The 19,542-nt window shown below is 42.9% G+C and overlaps 1 protein-coding gene across 13 annotated transcripts in view; it reads left to right on the top strand.

The window, feature by feature from the left end:
• Positions 1-2,427: 2,427 nt before the first annotated feature.
• Positions 2,428-19,542, top strand: part of ankrd50l (ankyrin repeat domain 50-like) — a 31,087-nt gene continuing 13,972 nt past the window's right edge. For 4 of the 13 annotated variants that reach the window (XR_014797178.1, XR_014797179.1, XM_084908203.1 and 1 more), the window contains exons 1-3: positions 14,755-15,110; positions 17,678-17,750; positions 18,726-19,533. Coding sequence is in view for 11 of the 13 variants with exons in the window: in XM_084908203.1 (XP_084764329.1) it covers positions 19,085-19,533 (449 nt within the window). In the remaining 2 variants the exon portion in view is untranslated. The other 9 variants (XM_084908205.1, XM_084908211.1, XM_084908207.1 and 6 more) reach the window with 9 other exon arrangements.

Consider the following 19,542-nt stretch of genomic DNA (forward strand, 5'->3'; position numbering starts at 1 on the left):
TACAGTTTTAATATCAAAAGAACTTCCCAGTCTAAGGCATTTCACAGAAACAATACAAAATAAAAGTTAATCTAAATCAAGTGGTTTCCATTCAGAGTGTTTGTTTGTCTGTTTATATTTGCAGAATAGCCACAAACCCAACTCTAAAAAAGCTGACTTGCTGTGTAAAATGCAAATAAGCCGATATTTTATTCACAACAGACCATAAAAAGCATATTAGATGTAAAGATTGTAAAGATTGAGACATTGCATTATTTTACTATTACTGCCTTCATCATGCTGATGGGGATCTTCTCAGACTTGATGTTGGAGACATTGCTGGAGTGGATTGCGCCTTGCTCATGCAACACATGAAAAGGAGACCTAAAACTGCTACTAACAAGTCTTATTCTGAGCTGCACCTCCCAGGAGTGAGTAAAACTCCACCTGCTGACGGTCCAGTGCTCAGCAGGGAGATCTACTTGACAAAGGTGTTACCTTTGCTCCTGGATCACAGAGAGGGGGGTGGAAACTGTATGCTCCCCCTGTCACATGCCAGCGTGCCCTGAACATTGCACGAGGCAAACTGGGCGCAATATGTGCACCCAGTAGTGTGTTTAGCGTTAGTTGGTTTTAGTTGTTTCTGGTCCCTGCACAACCATAGTGAGAGTGGTTCATACTGCCAGCAGCTAAGCGAGACAGGGAAACAAGTATCAGCACTAGTGTCAGCAATACTGGCACTTTTTTTTTGGTATTAGATCGATACCAAAATTTGCTATCGCACAACACTAGTGGAGGACTTTAAATATCTCAGGGTCTTGTTCATGAGTGACGGGAGAGTGGAGCAGGAAACTGGGAGATCAGTGTGGCATCTGCAGTAATGGGGTGACGAGAGAGCTGACCCTGAAGCTGTCAATGTATAGGTTGATCTACGTTCTGCCCCTCATGCTCTCTGGGTGGTGTAAGGAGAAATGAGATTGTGATACAAGGAGAGATGTGCTTCCTTTGAAGCATGTTTGGCTTCTCCTTTAGAGACAGAGTAAGGAGCTTGGTCATTTGGGAGTGCTATATATATATTATGATTACTATGATTACTTGTCACAGTAAAATTATTCTTGGCTCAAGTTAGTACCCCATGTACTATATGTTAAATATGTTGTTAGGTGAGGAATAAGATGGACTCATACCCTCCTTGTCTTTGTTTCTGTGTGGGGGTAAATTGCTACATTATTATGTTACACTTGGTTTTAAAAAATGTATTTCTGACTCAAAAGGCCGCACTGGTTCAGTGAAGTCTAAAATGCACGACACAATTCAACAGCAAAAACCAAGCATAGAACAGGCAGGTTGGTCTTTATGTAGTAAGTGAATCATTATACATGTTCATTACTATTATACTGACTTATGATTTCCATTGGAAATACTCTTAAACAATAAACCAAGGTTTCATGTTTAAATGTAATAATTTAAGTTATTGGACTTTTACAGTGTGTTAAATGGGTAAAACCTTTATGTTGCCACTGACACTGACACTAGCTAAATATTGCATTCGCTTCTAAATGAAGACCTCTGACTCATCTGTTACAAAGCAGTGGCACAGTGCTGCGTATTTGCTCATGAGGACATATTGTTGTTGTTCTGTTTGGAGAAAATTCTTTCCACATACAGCAGCCCCGTTGCATCACTAGTCTATCTTTGGCACAAAGATTGTTGTTGTAGTGAAGTTGACAAATACTGGCCCTGAGTGTGTTTTCCGTCTGCAGCGTCAGTGTTGAGCAATCCATTACGTAGTGTGTAAACTGTTTTGTACATTTGAATTTAAACAAGGTTTCATGGTCGTGGGTCTGTGACCCATTGTTTATGCATTTAGACTTTTTGGGTTCTGCTGTATGTAACCCTTGTGGTGTCCTCGGATCAAAAATGGTCCCTAGGTGAATGGCAAACAAGCATATGGGAATCCCGAGGAATGGTTTGTTTTGTTTTTCAGGTTTTAGTGTTTTTCGTTGTTGTCAGTTTTGGCCGGCGGTCATAGGTTCTGTCTAATAACATGACGCGAGACTGGAGGAAAATACATCCATGGATTGGCACTTTATTAAAGAAGGCACATGTTAACAGCACAAAAAAAAAAAAAAACCCACTAACTAAACAAAATGACTTCCTTTTATACTCTACCTTTTCAGGTGAGCATCCGGAATAGCCCAAGTATGGGGGTTAACTAACCAACATGAAAACATAACCCTCCACAAAAACAAACATACAATAACATTAAAGCACATCACAAACATATACATATTTCCAACACGTACTATAAACAAACCAATAACATAAGCTTCACCCATTACTATCTAAATTAAAACCCTCTTTAACCATACTCCCTAACCTGGCACACTAAACTGCTCCAGGAGCTCTTAAGCAGGTGATTGAGCCACTTTCACTCTTTTGCTCCACATCCTGCAAGAAGCAACCAGGACAGGTGAGTACCTTTACAAGTTCTCATTTCACATATATTTAGTGTGACAGTGTCCAAAGTTGGGTGGAGGAAATAAAATCTATGATGCGCACTCGTAGACTTGCCCCTATTGATGGAGCCCATTATATCTATGATCATTTGACTGGTGATGCTCGTGAGGAAATAAAATATAGGTCCCAGCAAGTAAGAGAAGATCCAGGCCGCATTTTTGATATTCTCCTTAGCCAGTATGGTTGCCCCATGTCCTTTATTGCTGTTAAGGAAGCTTTTTATGCAAGAAGGCAGCAAGAAGGATAGTCACTGAGGGAATTCTCCCATGCATTGTTTTCTCTCATGGACAAAATTATTCAAAGTTGTCCAGAGAGGCGAATTCCTGAGGCTGCTAGACTGCTTTCTGATCAGTTTGTAGAGGGTGTCAGGGATGGAAATTTGAGCCATGAGCTTAAAAGGATTGTTCGCGAACATCCAGATTATGACCTCCATACTTTAAGAGATGAAGCCCTCAGGTGGGAGCGGGAAGGCAGAGTAGTAGAACCAGGCCGGTTCAGAACTTATTCTGTCCCAGCAGTCTACAGCATACAGGACAAACAAGGGTGCCAAGGGATACAATTGCGTCAGAATTGGCAGAGTTTATTTGCTTCTCTTTTCTATCACTATGTCGATCACCTGTTTCCCTATCCATTCACAAACGACACTGTCTATTTCTACATGCTTACTCTGCACGATCACGCACACACATGCGTTTAAAGGCAACACATTTACAACAGCCACACAGCGCACACAGATATAGGACACATGCACACATTTGCTCATATTAGTTATTATGCACACACATAGTCAGACCTATGGAGCTTCTTGCCGCGCATTTTCTTCTCTTTACTTACCAAAAAAAAAAAAAAAAAAAAGAAAAAAGATGTGTTTCCATTTTCCTCACCCGTCTAAGCGAGACACACAGCGTACATCATTAGCCACAAACACACAACTATGGGCATGCTAAGATTTGTCACATGGAATGTGCATGGAGCTGGCTCTAGGGAAAAAAGGTTAAAAATACTTAACCAACTTAAAAAATTACAGGCAGACGTTGTTTTATTACAAGAAACCCACATGCCTGTCACAGGTTTGAATAAACTTAAAACACCTGAGTTTCCTAATGTGTTCTCAGCCTGTTATAATTCTAGACAAAGAGGAGTAGCAATTCTAATACATAAAAATATTAATTTCACAGTACTCGATACAGTTATAGATCCAGAGGGCAGATTCCTAATCGTCAAACTATCTATACTTAACCAAAAGCTAGGTATTGTAAGTATATATGGTCCAAATGTTGATGACCCCTCATTCTTCCATGGTTTTTTTAGTACACTCTCCGAACACCTAGACTGCACAATTGTTCTGGGGGGAGACCTCAACCTGGGACTAAATGAAGAAATGGATAGGCTCAATACAGCAGGAACTCAGCGTAACTGGCAGTCCACAAATATAATCAAACAGTATATGAGCGACTTTGGTCTTTGCAATGCATGGCGCTCCCTTCACCCCAATAGTAAGGAATATACTTTCTTCTCACATGTCCATCACTCCTACTCTCGTCTGGATTATTTTCTGGTCAGCAGCTCACTGCTGAGTAACATTACAGACACTGAGATTCATCCTATAGCTGTCAGCGATCATGCTCCTGTATCTTTAACACTAATACAGATGAATAATACTACACCAAGAAAAAACTGGAGATTTAATACATCACTGCTCAAAGACGAAGAGTTTATCAAATACTTTAAAAAAGAATGGACTCTATATTTAGGCTTTAATGACATTCCTGGAACATCAGCATCTGTCCTCTGGGAAGCAGGGAAAGCCGTGATGAGAGGTAAAATAATCTCTTTCTCATCACATAAGAAGAAAGAAGAAAACAAAAAAATTCAGGAACTAGAGAAAAACATCAAATCCTTAGAAAAAGCCTATGTGTCACACCAAGATCAAGAAATATTAAACAAAATACGCAAGACAAAACTAGAATTAAATGAAATTATTAATAAAAAGACTAAATTCTTAGTACAAAGACTTCGCCTGCAAAATTATGAACACGGTAACAAATCCGGACAATTTCTTGCTAACCAGTTAAAAATCAATAAAGAAAAAACAACTACATGTGCTGTTAAAGATTTATCTGGGAATACAATATATGATCCTAAAAAAATAAATAACATTTTTAGGAATTTCTATGAAACTTTATATACACCACAAATAAACCCATCTAAAAACGAAATTGATCAATTTCTCGACAACATAACTCTTCCAAAATTATTAGACACCCAAGCAATGGCACTGGATTCGCCACTGACGCCAGGTGAACTCCAGGAAGCTCTGATAAGTATGCCCAATAATAAGGCTCCAGGTCCAGATGGTTTTCCAACAGATTTTTACAAAGAATTCTGGACAATTCTGGCACCAGTTTTTCACAGGATGTTGCAGGAAATCAAAGAAAATGGTAGACTACCACCAAATATGAACTCTGCAAATATCAGTCTCTTACAAAAACCAGGCAAAGACCCTGTATATCCCTCAAGCTATCGTCCAATATCCCTTATTAATGTAGACCTTAAAATAATCTGCAAAGCTCTCTCAAAGAGATTAGAGAAAATAACCCCCCTTTTAATTCATCCTGACCAAACTGGTTTTATAAAAGGTAGGCACTCATCAACAAATACACGTAGATTACTTAATTTAATAGACTACTCATGCAGTAAAAACACTGAAACCATAATATTTTCTTTAGATGCAGAAAAAGCATTTGACAGAGTTAACTGGAAATTTCTATTTGCAACTTTACATAAATTTGGTTTTGGATCCTGTTTCATAAACTGGTTAAAAATATTATATAACTCCCCAACAGCTTGTGTCAGAACAAATGACCAAACATCCTCCCGCTTCTCTCTTCTGAGGGGCACCAGACAGGGATGCCCACTCTCCCCTTCACTGTTTGCAATTTTTATTGAGCCATTAGCAGCAGCAATTAGACAGGCTACAACAATTAAGGGCATAAAATGTAAGAATATAGAACATAAAATCAGCCTTTATGCAGATGATGTGTTACTTTTTCTCCAAAACTCACAAACCAATATCTCTGGGGTAATTGCATTGATAAATTCCTTCTCAAGTGTCTCAGATTATTCAATTAACTGGTCGAAATCAACAGTTCTTCCGATTAATTGCTCCTTCCATAATTCTTCTCCTTCCCCACTGCAATGTGGAAATATAAAATATTTAGGTATCAATGTCTCTCCTAAACTTTCAGAATTAACTAAATTAAACCACATCCCACTTTTAAAGACAGTAGAAGGCGACCTGGCTAGATGGAAATCTTTACCCATATCACTCATGGGAAGGGTCACCGCTATAAAAATGATGATCTTGCCAAAAATAAACTATTTATTTTCAATGATCCCAAATAAGCCATCACAAGATTGGTTCAGATCTCTAGACTCGTACATTTCTAAATTCCTTTGGAAAGATAAACCCCCACGTATCAGCTTAAAAACACTACAAAGGACCAAGGATAAAGGAGGATTAGATCTGCCTAACTTTAATCACTATTTTTTAGCCAACAGGCTTCAGTTCATCTCTAGATGGTTTAAACACACCTTCTTAGATGAACCTTGGATAGATGTAGAACAGGCACTATGTAATAACCTAGAAATTTCAGACCTACCATTTATCAGCTCAAACATCAAACGACATGAATGCTTTAAAAGCATCAATATTAGCTCTTCTCTGACAGCATGGTGGGAGTTTCTAAAAATGACAGAGTCTTCATTAATCCCATGCAAACGTACACCTATCTGGAACAACCCGGACATATTACAAAACAATAATATGATAAACTTTTCAGATTGGAGTTGCAAAGGAATTAAATACTTGGAACATATATTGGAAGGAACAGACTTTATTTCGTTTGACAGACTAGTTATACAATATGGGATCAACAAGAAACGATTTTTGGAATATCAACAAATTAAATCCATAGTAAAAAAGAAATTTAATCCCAGTGAAGCTGAATTACAAACACCACCAAGTGTGGTACAATTTCTTAGTCTAAAACCCCCCAAATTATTGTCTAAAATATACAGAACACTTTCTAAAATAGATGAATCAATATCCCTTCCTATTGCAAAATGGGAAGCAGATTTATCAATCAACTTAGACCCAAACCTTTGGTCTCAGATATGCTTAAAAACCTTTCAATGGATCAGAAATCCCAGTTTGCAATTAATACAATACAAAATATTACACAGAGTGCACTATACTGGTCATAGGATGTTCAAGATGGGCTATACGCCTTCCAACAACTGCTCACACTGCACAGCAAATACACCGGACAATTACATCCACGCTCTTTGGTTCTGTCCACCAGTTCAGAAATTTTGGCGTGAGATATGTGAAGACTTATCAAAGTGTCTGAAATGTAACATTCCAGCCTCCCCTTTAGTATGCTTGCTGGGCAACTTGGATGAGGTCACTGCAGAAATAAACACAGCCCACGTTGTTTTTACGGCCCTATGCATTGCCAAGAAAATGGTCCTCATTAACTGGAAAAATAAAAATAATCTTAATTCTAACCAATATAAAAACCATCTAATAGATCACATTAGTCTTGATACAACCTCTGCCATCACATTTGATCAATCCCTTTGGGCTCCTTTGATCGGCTTCATCACCTAGTGGGGGTGGGGGGTCATGGTTTGGTCCTGCCTTCGCTATTGTGGTTGATGTGGGGGTAGGGACGGCCTTAGGGCGTCTGGGGAGTCCCTAGGGACGTTTCCCTGGAGGGCCTAACCTGGGGGCTGTGGCCATGACCTGGTTAGAAGCTCTGGGGCTCTTGGATGGTGTTTTCCTTGTGGCTGCGTACAGCGGAGATGGGGGAGGGTCTGTGCTGGCGGACGTTGGTTACTGGCCTGGTAGCCTGGCTGCCCCTGGGAGGGTCCGGGACGGGCGTGGAGGCTTGGGGGTCTGGGGGTGCTCCGACCCCCGGTCTGGGGTGCTGGCCGGGCCTTGGGGGCTTGGGTCCTGGCTGTTGTGTCGCCGGAGCAGTGGGCGGGTGGGTGCAGGGGGGCTCAGCCCCAGTGCAGGGGACCTCTGGTGCATCGGCCCAACTAGGGGGCTCTCTAACTGGTGGGGAGGTTGTTACATCTTTGCAGGTGGTCTCCTCACTACAGGAGCTCACTCTGCAGGTGGGGGGAGAGATATAGGAGAGGGGGAGAATGAACTCAACCTGGGTGTCTATTGTCTTGTGTAGTTTGGGAGATGATTGGATGATGGGGTGGGTGCAGTTTTCTCTGGGGTGGAGTCGGGTGGGCTGCCCCGGACTCTGTGGGGCTGGGCAGTGCTGCTGCTGCGGGCCCCGGTCCGGATGGGCCTGGGCCTCCTTGCCCTGGTGGGTTCCAGAGCGTGGGGGTGCCTACTGGGGTCAGCGGGGGAGCTGGCCCCAGGGAGGGGCCGCTTGCCCCTCCCTTTCTTCCCTCCCCATCCTCAGCTGCCTCCCTATTCCCGCTCTACCACACCCACCCACACACGCAGGGCTTGGGGTGCAGGTATGTCACCAGGGTGCAGGGGAGGCACTCCCCCTCTGTCCCCTTCTGGCCGCCTGTGCCTCAATTTTATTCTGCAACCTAGACATCCACATTACTCACACTCTCACATAACACATACATATAGGGCCTTGGGGGTGGGCACGTTTTACAGCATCCAGAGGATGGTCGTTGTACTCCAACCCACCTCTGGCGCTGGTGCCCTACCCTCAATTTTAAATGCATTTAGACACTGAGGGTTTTCGGGAGGAGCCGTGCTGCTCTCTGAGAGGAAGCTAGTACCATGCTCTCCTGAGTTTTAAATGCACTTTAGAACAGCACACAACAACATTACATATGAGCGGGCGTAGGGAGGTTTGAGGTCTTCACTCACCCCGGTTCTGTTAGCCGTCAGGGCTGGGGGGCTGGGAGGAGGTGCTGGCCGTCAGACTGGGGTCTATGGACGGGGCTATGGCTCCCCACACTCCCTAGCAGATCGTTACATGGAGAAACCTTTGGAATACAAGCATGCTGATCCACACAGGTATGCACACAGGTGTACACACGGGTGTTCACAGACGCGGACTACACCTTTCTTGGCTGCTGCCTCAAAGCACATTGTGCGCTGTCTATCTTGCGTGCTGCACAATATCGTTTATTATTTAGTATCTACTGTTATCTACTGCTAGCTAGTTTATTGTGATGGTGCTGTTTTTATTATGTTGCTCTTTGTTGTTTGCTTTCTCTTCTGTTTTTTTTCTCCATACAGGTGATCCAGGCGTTTTGTTTGTTTGTTTGTTTGTTTTTTCCTTTCTTCCCCCCCTTCTCACCGTCTCTTCTCCCCTTTGGTTTTCTTTCTCTCCCTCTCTTTCTTTCATTCTTTCTCCCTGTCCTATCCCCCAGTCACGTCTGTCCCGTTTGTAGCAACCGAAAATAAAATAAATACATAATTATAATAAAGGTCAATCAAATGGACCAATATGGCAAGGCCATGATGATCCACTTGGTAAAATAAATCCGCTTGGCATCTTTCTTGGCCTTAAGACAACAATTCTGATGGCTAAAGATCCAAACGGGACACAAAAAAAAAAAAAAAAAAAAAAAAAAAAGAATTGGCAGAGGTTAAGGAAATGTTAAAACAGCAGCAGGCCCAGATTGATCAGCTTACACATGAGTTGAGAGTTGCCCATACATCAAGTAAGCCTAAGTTCACGCAGAGAGGAAGGCAGGTTATTTGCAGACGGTGTCAGAAACCTGGCCATTTTGCTAAGGACTGTGATAATGAGAGGGAAGTAGCCTTTGAGTCTACAGCCCCTAGCAGGAGCTCATCTGGTCAGGGCACGTTTTCCATGCAGACGGAAAACTAGCACCCTCTGTTATGCTGAGCCACATATCAGATGGGGGCATAACTGGCTCCAACAGTTGTAATGCTCAAAAGTCTGGTCCCCCACCCAAGTTGGTTACCAAGGTTACCATTAATATGGGAGGGGTAGACGTCTCCTGTTTATTAGACACTGGGTCCATGGTCACTACCATCACGGAGAGTTTTTTTGCCAAACATTTTAGGAACTGGGGTCCAGAGAAACTGAAAGCATGCCATTGGCTGTGGTTACGGGCAGCTAATGGGCTAGATATTCCCTATGTTGGCTACCTGGAGCTTGATTGCCAGGTGTTAGAGAGGCAAATACCGAAGCGTGGTGTGTTAGTTGTTAGAGATCCTTTGGAGCCCAGCCCCAACTCAGAAATATGTGGAGTACTTGGCATGAATGTGATCCGAGAGTGTTATAGGGAGCTGTTTTTGGAACATGGCTCTGCTCTTTTTGACCTTCCTTTAGTGCAGGAAGATCCTTGGCAGCAGGCTTTGCAGCGTTGTCATACGGCCCAACTACAGCCTGAAGCACAGGTTAGTGGCCCAGTGAGAGTTCAGGGTAGAAGAAAAATTTGCATCCCCGCAAGCACAATGAAATTTGTACCTACCACGTGTCGAAAAGCCCCTTCAGCACACACTGGAACAGCGCTTTTTGAACCATTAGATGCCGGTTTGCCTCATGGTCTCCTTTCTTCTCCAGCTTTGGTCCAAGTGGTCAGTGGCACTGCATTTATCCCAGTTACCAATGTGGGATTAACTGAGGCCATTTTGCCACCTCGCAGTCAGCTTGGCACCTTGTGCCAAATTGAAATTGTCAGCCAATCAGATGGCTCAACCAGTCTGTTGGAAGATTTGGGAGAGGAAAAATGTGTTATCATGGCAACTCAGAGTGTGGAACCCAACCCTCTGAAAACTGCAATTGATGCAATTGGTCTGTCAGTTCTCACTGTACAGGATCAGGACAAGGTGAGAACCCTTTTGCGTGACTACCAATCTGTTTTGTGCACTCTGGTTCTCCACCTTGGACTTGGCTAGTGGCTACAATCAAGTCCCTGTTGCTGAGCCAGACAAGAAGAAAACTGCTTTCTGCACTCCTTTCGGGTTATTCGAGTTCAACCGCATCACCTTTCAGAGATTGATGGAGCGAATGTTTGGTTCCCAGAATCACCAATCCTTGTTGTTGTATCTGGATGATGTGATTGTTTTCTCTACCACAGTAGATGAGCATATTCAGCTCCTAGGAGCAGTACTGGAGACCTTGCGGGTACAAAATTTGAAGGCCAAGCTGGAAAAATGTTGTATTTTGCAGACAGAGGTAAAGTACCTTGGGCATGTGATCTCCAAGGACAGGGTAGCCACGGACCCAGACAAAATATCTGCGGTGTCTAATTGGCAAACTCCTAGCTCTGTTGCTGAATTGACGTCATTCTTAGGGTTTGCTAGTTACTATCGCCGCTTTGTTCCAGGTTTTGCATCCCTAGCTGCTCCGCTCCACCAGCTGGTGGCCGAGCTGGCTGGGACTAAGCACAAACGCCCCTCCACGCGTGCATTGCAGGAAGTTTGGACCGAGCAGTGTGAAAACAGCTTCCAAGAGTTGAAGGTTTGGCTGGTGAATTTGCCCGTATTGGCTTATGCTAATTTTCCACAACCTTTTATTTTGGAGGTTGATGCCAGTCACTGGGGTTTGGGGGCAGTGCTTTCACAACAGCAAGCAGATGGCAAGGTGCATCCTATAGCCTATGCTAGTCGAGGACTAAAGCCCACAGAGCGTAACATGTCCAACTACAGCTCCATGAAACTTGAATTCCTAGCCTTGAAATGGGCTATGACTGAAAAATTTAGAGATTATCTGCTGGGTAACAAGTGTGTTGTCTATACCGACAACAACCCCTTGAGCCATCTGACTACAGCAAAGCTCGGACCTTTGGAACAGCGCTGGGCTGCTCAGCTCTCTTCTTTTGATTTTTCAATTAAGTATCGTCCAGGTCGTACAAATGGCAATGCAGATGCTTTGTCCTGACAGTGTCAGCCATCAGATCAAACTGTCTTTAGAAACACTGCTTCATGGTACTTCCCTTCCATGCTCTTTAGTCCAAACAGTTTTACCACCCCAGCAAGTAATCCAATCTATGATTTCGGTTTTACCCTCTCATTCACTTCCAGACCTTGCTATTTTGCAGAGGGATGACCCCACGATTAGTGGCTTTTTGAAGTTTTGGCGCAGAGGAACTGGCCCTACTCGCCAGGAGAGGAGAGATTTGCCAGCAGCAGTGCTGGAAATGTTGCGCCAGTGGAGGAAACTGGTAGAGAAGGAGGGTGTGCTTTATTGGCAGATTTTTCAGCCAGATGGGGGGAACCCGTGTGCCAATTAGTGGTCCCTCATAGTCTCAAGAATGAGGTTTTACATGGCTTGCATAATGACCATGGTCACCAGGGAATAGACAGGACTGCAGACTTGATACCCAAGAGGTGTTATTGGCCAGGTATGTTGAAAGAGGTTCAGGATTACTGTCAGCAATGTGAACGTTGTGCACAGGCTAAAGCAGTTTACCCCAAACCTAAAACAACCATGGGTCACCTCATGGCTGCAAGGCCCAATCAGATTCTGGCAATTGATTTCTCATGCCTTAAACCCTCTGTTGATGGCTGTGAAAATGCATTGATTCTTACTGATGTGTTTTCAAAGTTCACTCAGGCCATTTCTACTAAGGATCAAAAGGCAACTACTGTGGCCAGTGTTTTGGTTTGAGTGGTTTTATCACTTTGGTGTCCCCTCTAGGATCCACTCTGATCAGGGGAGGAGTTTTGAAGGAGCAGTAGTTCAGCAGCTGTGCCAGTTATATGGTGTGGAAAAGACTCGCACCACTCCTTACCACCCACAAGGTAATGGCCAGTGTGAGCGTTTTAATCGAAGCTCCCAATTGACTTCCTGTTAGGCAGAGTGGAGGAACCCACACAAGGCCCGGTGCACACTTGGGTCCAAGAGCATCAGAAACGTCTTGATGTTGCTTACGAAGGTGTGAGAAATCGCACCATAAGGGGCATGAGGGGCAGCTGTCAATTTCCTACATCACATAAGAAGTCAGACCACTGCAGAATAAAATGTAAAAGGATAGGCAAATATTGTCATATATGAAATTATTTTAGCTTTTTTCACCTCTTATGTTAGTTTTATATTTTTAAAACTTGTGAAACAATTTTGAATTCTACCCGTCCATTTTATTAACTGTTTATCCAACTTGGCGTCACAGAGGCTACCTAGTCTATCCCAGCTCTAACAGGGAAAATATCAGTACACAGTAAAGACATTACCAGGCCATCACAGGGCTAATACGGAGAAAAAGACAACATTCACACACACTTTAGAATCACCAGTTAACCAAATAAGCACTTTTAATTTTGCCAAGTCATTCACTCATTCAGCAGCCCCTTTTGGTCATGTGACTCTGCTAACCAATGTGATGATACTTTTAAGAAAGCAAACCCAAGTGTTGTTACTAACCATGGCTTGGCTTATTTACCGCATGTTGGCCAGCTGCCTCATACAGATTGCGGATGTCAGCACACTCTGTAATATGAATGTAGGGAAAGCAGGTGGTCCAGGTGCTGTTCCAGGATGGGGAATTAACTGAGGAATTCATAATGAATGAATGCACTGTCCACACCTCCTGTAAGACATCCACTAGTGTTGTTCTCAAACAGTCTGTGATAACATGTTTGGCGACAACATGCCAGTTGCTCAAACAGCAAAAATCATGAAATGTCTGGAGGGACTGGTCCTCAGAGACTTTATGGATTCTCTCCAACCTACTGTGGACTCACATCAGTAGTTATACAAAACTGATGATATCATTTGCATCACCCTCCATGCTCTTTAGCACCACCCAGACAGCAAGGAACAAACGCGTATCTGTTTTTTGTGTGGATTACAGCTCAGCATTCAACACAGTCATCCAAAGCAGGATTTCCTACAAGAAATCATATCTATGTCTATGGATACAGGACTTTAAGTCAGGCAAGATGGGCCTCCACTGCTCAAGTCTCTCAGTCAGCACAGGTGTCCCACAAGACTGTTTGGTCTGCACACAATCTGCAACACACATTTTTCATTTATTATTCTATTGTAAAACTTTCTCAGACAAATGTAATATTTTGTAAGAGTACTAACACTCACACATAGCGTTGTTACATCCCATTTTAACGTCATTTAAGCTTACCTGATTGGAACTGTGTGCGAACCTGTTTCTGTGAGTGAGTGAGTAAGTGTGTTCCTTTCGAGGTAGTGGACACAATTTAATTTCATTTTATTAGTCGATGACGATAAAGGAATTCTGAAGTTCTAAAAGCTGAGCAAAGTCTAAAATCTGCTGATCAATATCGTGAAATAAGATAGAGAAGAGATAACAAACGGTGTCATGGTGACGCTGTGTTGTCATCATGTAATTACAACAAATAGCCACCAGGGGTCTGTAGAACTCAGTGACTGACTTCTGCGCAACAGGAATAAAAGGGATAAAAATATTTCTTCTTTACAGTCCTGAAGTGAATTCAAATTAGGAGGTCACATACAACAACAACAATGATGATGATGATGCATTTTTACTGAATATGTCTTTGGTGTCTTTTTCATAGCTCTTTCACATATTTTATACTTATCTATATGTGTGTAGACTCTATGTTTAAACATAATTATGTGCATTATATTTCATTTTGCAAACTTGCTAAATCTTTTTATGAAAATGATTTTTGGTATTTAATTTTTGGTATTTAATTATTATACATATATGTTAGAATGTGAACAATCGGCTAACAAGGTGAAAAGGTCACTTCTCATCTCACTGTGAGTTCAGCTGTGATTATGGGACCGTTTACCGGATCTCGTGGCTTAAAGCAGAGTCTGTGTGCTTTGGAGCAAACACGTCACTCACAGGTCACTTTAAAAACCAGCTCCTCTTATTGCAAGAAAGATGTTTTTTAAAATGAAAGGCCCAGTTTCTATTATTGTCAGTGAATGTGCAGTTTCAGCAAAATAAAATAAAATAAAATAAGCAATCAAATTCGACGGTTTACGCTTTCTTTGCTTTATCTTTAGATTTTTTTTTTATTTCTCTTAACTATATTTAGCATAAGTAGTAAAATCTGTTGTCCAGTCTAAATTTGTGCCCTCAAAACACACTGTTTAAGGAGTAAGGAAGGAATGACTGTCCAGTCTCAATGTAACGCCCAGTAGGATTAAGTTCACCTTTAAGGTGATGGTATGAAGAATTGTTGGAGACACGTGATTAAAATCCGGTGAAGTGCTGTGGGGCTGTGGGAGTGTGAGCCTCTGAGCGGCAGACGGAGAAGAGCAGCGTTCGTGGCAGGTAAGATCACGCTGTGTGCATTTACAAGTCAGATGCGGTGTCCTGCTGCACAGGAGGGAGAATTTTTTTCTCTGTGAGCTTTGACTAAAAACAGCCTTTCCGCGAACAGATTTGTGCTCATATTTTGAATGGCGACGACTATTCCGACTGATGAAGCAGTTTGACACATTATCACGGGATATTTTTGGTCACACCTGCGGGAGAATCGTCCTGCATTTGGTGTGGGAGCAGGCACGCTGACAACCTGTGGATTCCAGCAGCGAGACAAACGCGTCCAGAGTGCTTGCAGCTGATCTGCTGTGTGCCGTGCACGCTGGGTAATTGTGGGAATTTGTGATCCGGTGATAAAGAATCGTCTGAAGGTATTTGCAGATAATGACCTTGTGACGTTGATTAACATGATCTAATAATCATTTTCAAGAAAAAATTAAATTTTTTGTTCTATTAATTGGTGACTGTAAATTGGCTATGCACACGCGAAGTGCTTGAAGTGTATAGAATAAAACACTGCATGAATTTATAGTTTTTGTGAAAATGTGGCTTGTACGACCAGAAAAAAGGCGCTGTGTAAATGCATGTGCATTACAACTCTGCTTCTTGCGTCTTTTGTTAAGAAATGTGGAAGGAGCGAAAGAACCGCTTCAGGAAACAGCCTTCAGCTGCCGGGAAATGGATGTCATTTATCCATCTCTCTTTTTGTGAACCCTATAGTAGCACCGATATGCACCAGTATAGTCTAATGTTCCACTGGAACTCTACTGGAGGGGCGAAAAATCATTCTGGAGAAAAATGATTGCCTCAGCTGATGTTTTGATGCTGCTTCGTCTGAAGCTTTGTCCACATATCAAGGGAATTGCTTGCTGTGTGTGGATTTTTTTTGAAGGGGACACTGGTTGCTGTGGTGGACGTTGTAGGCACTTCTGCACAGATGATCATCTTGCATATTTCCCACTCCGTCTTCTGCTCTTAACTTGGTCCCCACCAAGTTAAGAGTCCAGTTATTTCACCTGTGATCTCTTTAAGTCACTTTCATGCTCTGTCTTTTCTGCATAACCTCTAGTCTCATCCTGTATGTGCACCGCTTAACAGTAAACAGCAACATTAGAATCACATCTTACTCAATCAGCCATTTGTGTACGCAGTGTCCTGTGAATGGAGGTCCTGTCATCATGGAAGAGAACACTCAAAAGTGCTCATAATGGCACAACAGAGCTACTGGTTTGCCTCACTGTTGGTTTAAGGGTTTTCCTTTAATGTACAGTTAAAATGTTATAAAATGAGTGTTTGTCTCAACCCAAAAAATCCAGTATCGATCGGTCTGGCTCCACTTTTTAATTTCTGGTACAGCAGGTAGAGTTGGGCTGTCTTTTCTTTGCCCTGTTTTAGTCATAATACAAAGCACAGCAGCTTGCTTCAATTCTGTACTGAACGTGTCAATGTTTTTGGTGTTTTCATCAAACCTTCAGCTCCGGAGCAAATAATCACATTGCTCAGACTTCCAAACAAATGCTGTAAGTTGTACGCACACATTTTTTTTTCAGTTTTCTTGTGGGAGTCAGAGGGTGTAAGAAAAGGGAAAAAAAAATCTTAATGGAATGGTGTGCAACCTCTTTGCTGGTTGCCTAGCAACTTCATTCAGTGCATTCACATGCACTTTAAGTTCACACTGCATGAGAAACTGGGTTAATTGGAGCATGGAGTTAGAGGTACGTTATTTTCTGGGTGTCTGCTTCTGGTGCCTGAAAAGTCATCTTCAGTAGTGACAGATGATTGTATTCCTAAATAATTCCAACCTCTTACAGTCTGAATAGCTTTTGATTCCGTGAATGTTTAACTTTTTCTAACTGAATACACAAATGAATAAATTAGGCGTGGTAGGGAATCTGGCTTTATTTGACTTCTACTTAGACAGCTTGCTGTTGAAGGCTTCAGCTTTGGGTTCTGCACCAGTATCTGCTCAGGCTGCACAGCAGGTCCAAAGGGCTTTGTTAGTAACCACAAGTAATGACAAGAATGTAGACAACTTCTCTGCTTGGTGCCAAGTTTGCTCATTACTGTCATCAGTGTGCTGCTAAAACAGCACATCTCTTTCTCTAGTTGATTTTCAGTATTTGGCACTTGTCAGCCGACGGTGCAGCATATGTGTCATCCACCTATAGGAGGGTATTCCTTGCCTGAGAAAGCATACAGACTAAAAGTTGCACAGGTTAGGAATGTCGGCTGGTGGCTCCTAGCTTCCTTTGCTCTTTGAATTACGCTGTCAGCAGGCTGGCGTGCTGTCGATGATATGCACAGCAGCAGGGTCTTTCAAGTGTTAAATCACAGTCTGATCCGTCAGCTTCCTGTAGCTGATGCTTGATTAGTCACCAACTTGAAATGAAGAACAGCGTGCACGCTCATCATCATCATCACCACGCCGAGTTTATCTCAGAGGCCCGTTGCATTCTTTGTCCGAATTCTTCAAAGATCTTCATGAGAACCAGACTCATCTTTTTACTGCTTTTTCGTGATACTTTACACTTTTTTGTCCAATCAGAAGAACTTAAAGTATGTATTGGCAGTTTGCATGTAGAAGCTTTTTTTTCTTCTCTTCATTGTCTCATATGTGAAAAATGGATATGTGTGATATGTGCTTGGTATCATATAGGCTCAAATATCCAACCATTCAGCTTTTCAGTGTTTGCCTCACAGCAGGAAAAAATGTGGAATGTTGTGGGACGGCTTTTAAAAACAGCAGATAACATAATCATACATACAGGAGCTCTCAAAAGGTGCTTTTAATTGCTTTAATTGCACAGAAAATAAAGAGGTTAGTGTTCCTCCAGCATATTTTTTTTTCTCCCGGTTTCTCCATCATGATTGGCTACCACAAAATAGAAACTAAAAACTTGATTTGCTGATCCTCTTTTTTTGTTTGTTTTAAATGTAGGGTGTAATGCCGGTCCAGGAAATGCAGAGTGTTTGACCGAAGAAGATGCCGCCCCTCTTTAATGAAAGTACAGGTAGGAGAAGTGAGCTCCTAAACGTGTAATAATTCAGAAAGGTTCAGAGGACTCTGTTTGATTTGTTTATGTTTTCCAGTTTGCATGTGCCCTCATCACACTTTAATTAAAAACCAGATTTTAATCAGCAAAGTGGAAGTCAGAAAGAGAATAGTCAAATTAGCAGTGTTGTGATTGGTGTTACTGCTGGAACGCTTCCCATAAATAACAGAAAACAAAGGATATGTCATTATATTTTCTCAGTGAGTGAGCTGTTTTGCTCTAGATCAGCAGTCAAAATATCAAACACATTCGCTTTATAATGATATAAGGAGGATAAAATGTTTGGCACTCTTGCCTAGTAAATGATTTATGACTAATTAATTAACTCAAAGTGAGTCAGAACAAAAGAAAGTGAAATTCGAGGCTCGTGTTTTGATGCCAGCAACACAACTTACCTTCTTGACACAAAACTTTAGTGCTGTAGTCTGGCAGATACCTTTCCTACAGCTGACGGAGTGTCCTGAGATTGAACCTTGACCCCAGGTAACTCCTCCCACCTGTCAGCTGTAGAGTGGCTTATGATCACATGAGTCCTCCCCCTCACCACTCCTCTACTTTGGTGCTCACCCGTGCATGCCTGGACATGCTGTGAAACACTGAGAGAGGGTGGAGACAAAAAAAATACAAAACAAGAAAAACCGGAAGGCATGAGAGAGAGCGAGAGAGAGATGGGGGGGTTGAGGGAAGGCAAAGATCCGTGGGTGTGGGAAAGGGAAAAAAAATGTCATGCTAAAGCTGCAGTTTTGGGTCGATTCTCAAAAAAGAAGCAGGACAGAAAGTGAGAGAAGAGGGGAAACTGTGGCTGTAATTGGAGCACACGGAGGGCGACTCAGACAGGGGAGGGGGTGAGATACATGCCATTAAGTCAGCGAGAAACATGCTGTCATTGACTCATTCCTCATTTCCTTCTTCCTCTTTCTTGATATCTGACAGAGCAGCTCCATGATCCCCCACGAGAAGCATGGTGAACTGTAGCATTTCAGACTCGGCGACACAAAGATCAAGACGTTGAGAGAGAATGAAGAGGTGCACCTTTCCTGACTTAACCTTTTTCTGACTCTTTTTTTTTTTTTTTTTTGTTGCCAGCCTTACACCTTGGGACCTACGGGAGAAAGACAAGTAGCGATAATAATCGCCTGATGCAACACTTTCAGAAACTGACAGGCTAAAGAAATATCCAGTTATTGCCTAGAGCTGTCACACACACACCGGCTGCAGCTGTACCACAAAAAGGAGTGGAGTTAGTCACCGAGTATGGGATGTGACATTCACAGTGCTAAGTTGTCCCCTGGATGTCAGGACCCCAGGAACAAATGAGCAGCAGTGGATTTGTCAGCAGCTCCAGCTTGCTTCAGGGCCGGCGTTTTTATTGCCGGGAATGGGCCCTGGACAAGCTGCGTCGCTGCCTGGACGCCCGCTCGGGGCCCGGGCAAGCTCCGGGGATCCTGGTAACGGGGGGACCTGGTGCCGGGAAGACAGCTCTGTGCACCGAGGTGGTGTCCCCCACCTCAAAGGCAGGGCTGGCAGTTGGGTTGACACAGCGTTGCCTTGCGGCCCACTTCTGCCAGAGGGAGGACCAGACGAGTACAGTGCTGTGGAGGTTCGTCCTGGGCTTGGTGGAACAGCTGAGGGCCTCTCCTCTCCTCTCTCCAGGGTACGAAGAGCTCCTTAACAGCCCATCTGTATCCTCTGCCCTGGAGCCTCTCACGTGTCAAAGAGACCCTAATGAGACCTTCAAGAGGTTTGTACC

Source organism: Perissodus microlepis, chromosome 16 (assembly GCF_051167445.1).
Source record: "Perissodus microlepis isolate ML-2025 ecotype Zambia chromosome 16, ASM5116744v1, whole genome shotgun sequence".
NCBI classification, from domain to species: domain Eukaryota; kingdom Metazoa; phylum Chordata; class Actinopteri; order Cichliformes; family Cichlidae; genus Perissodus; species Perissodus microlepis.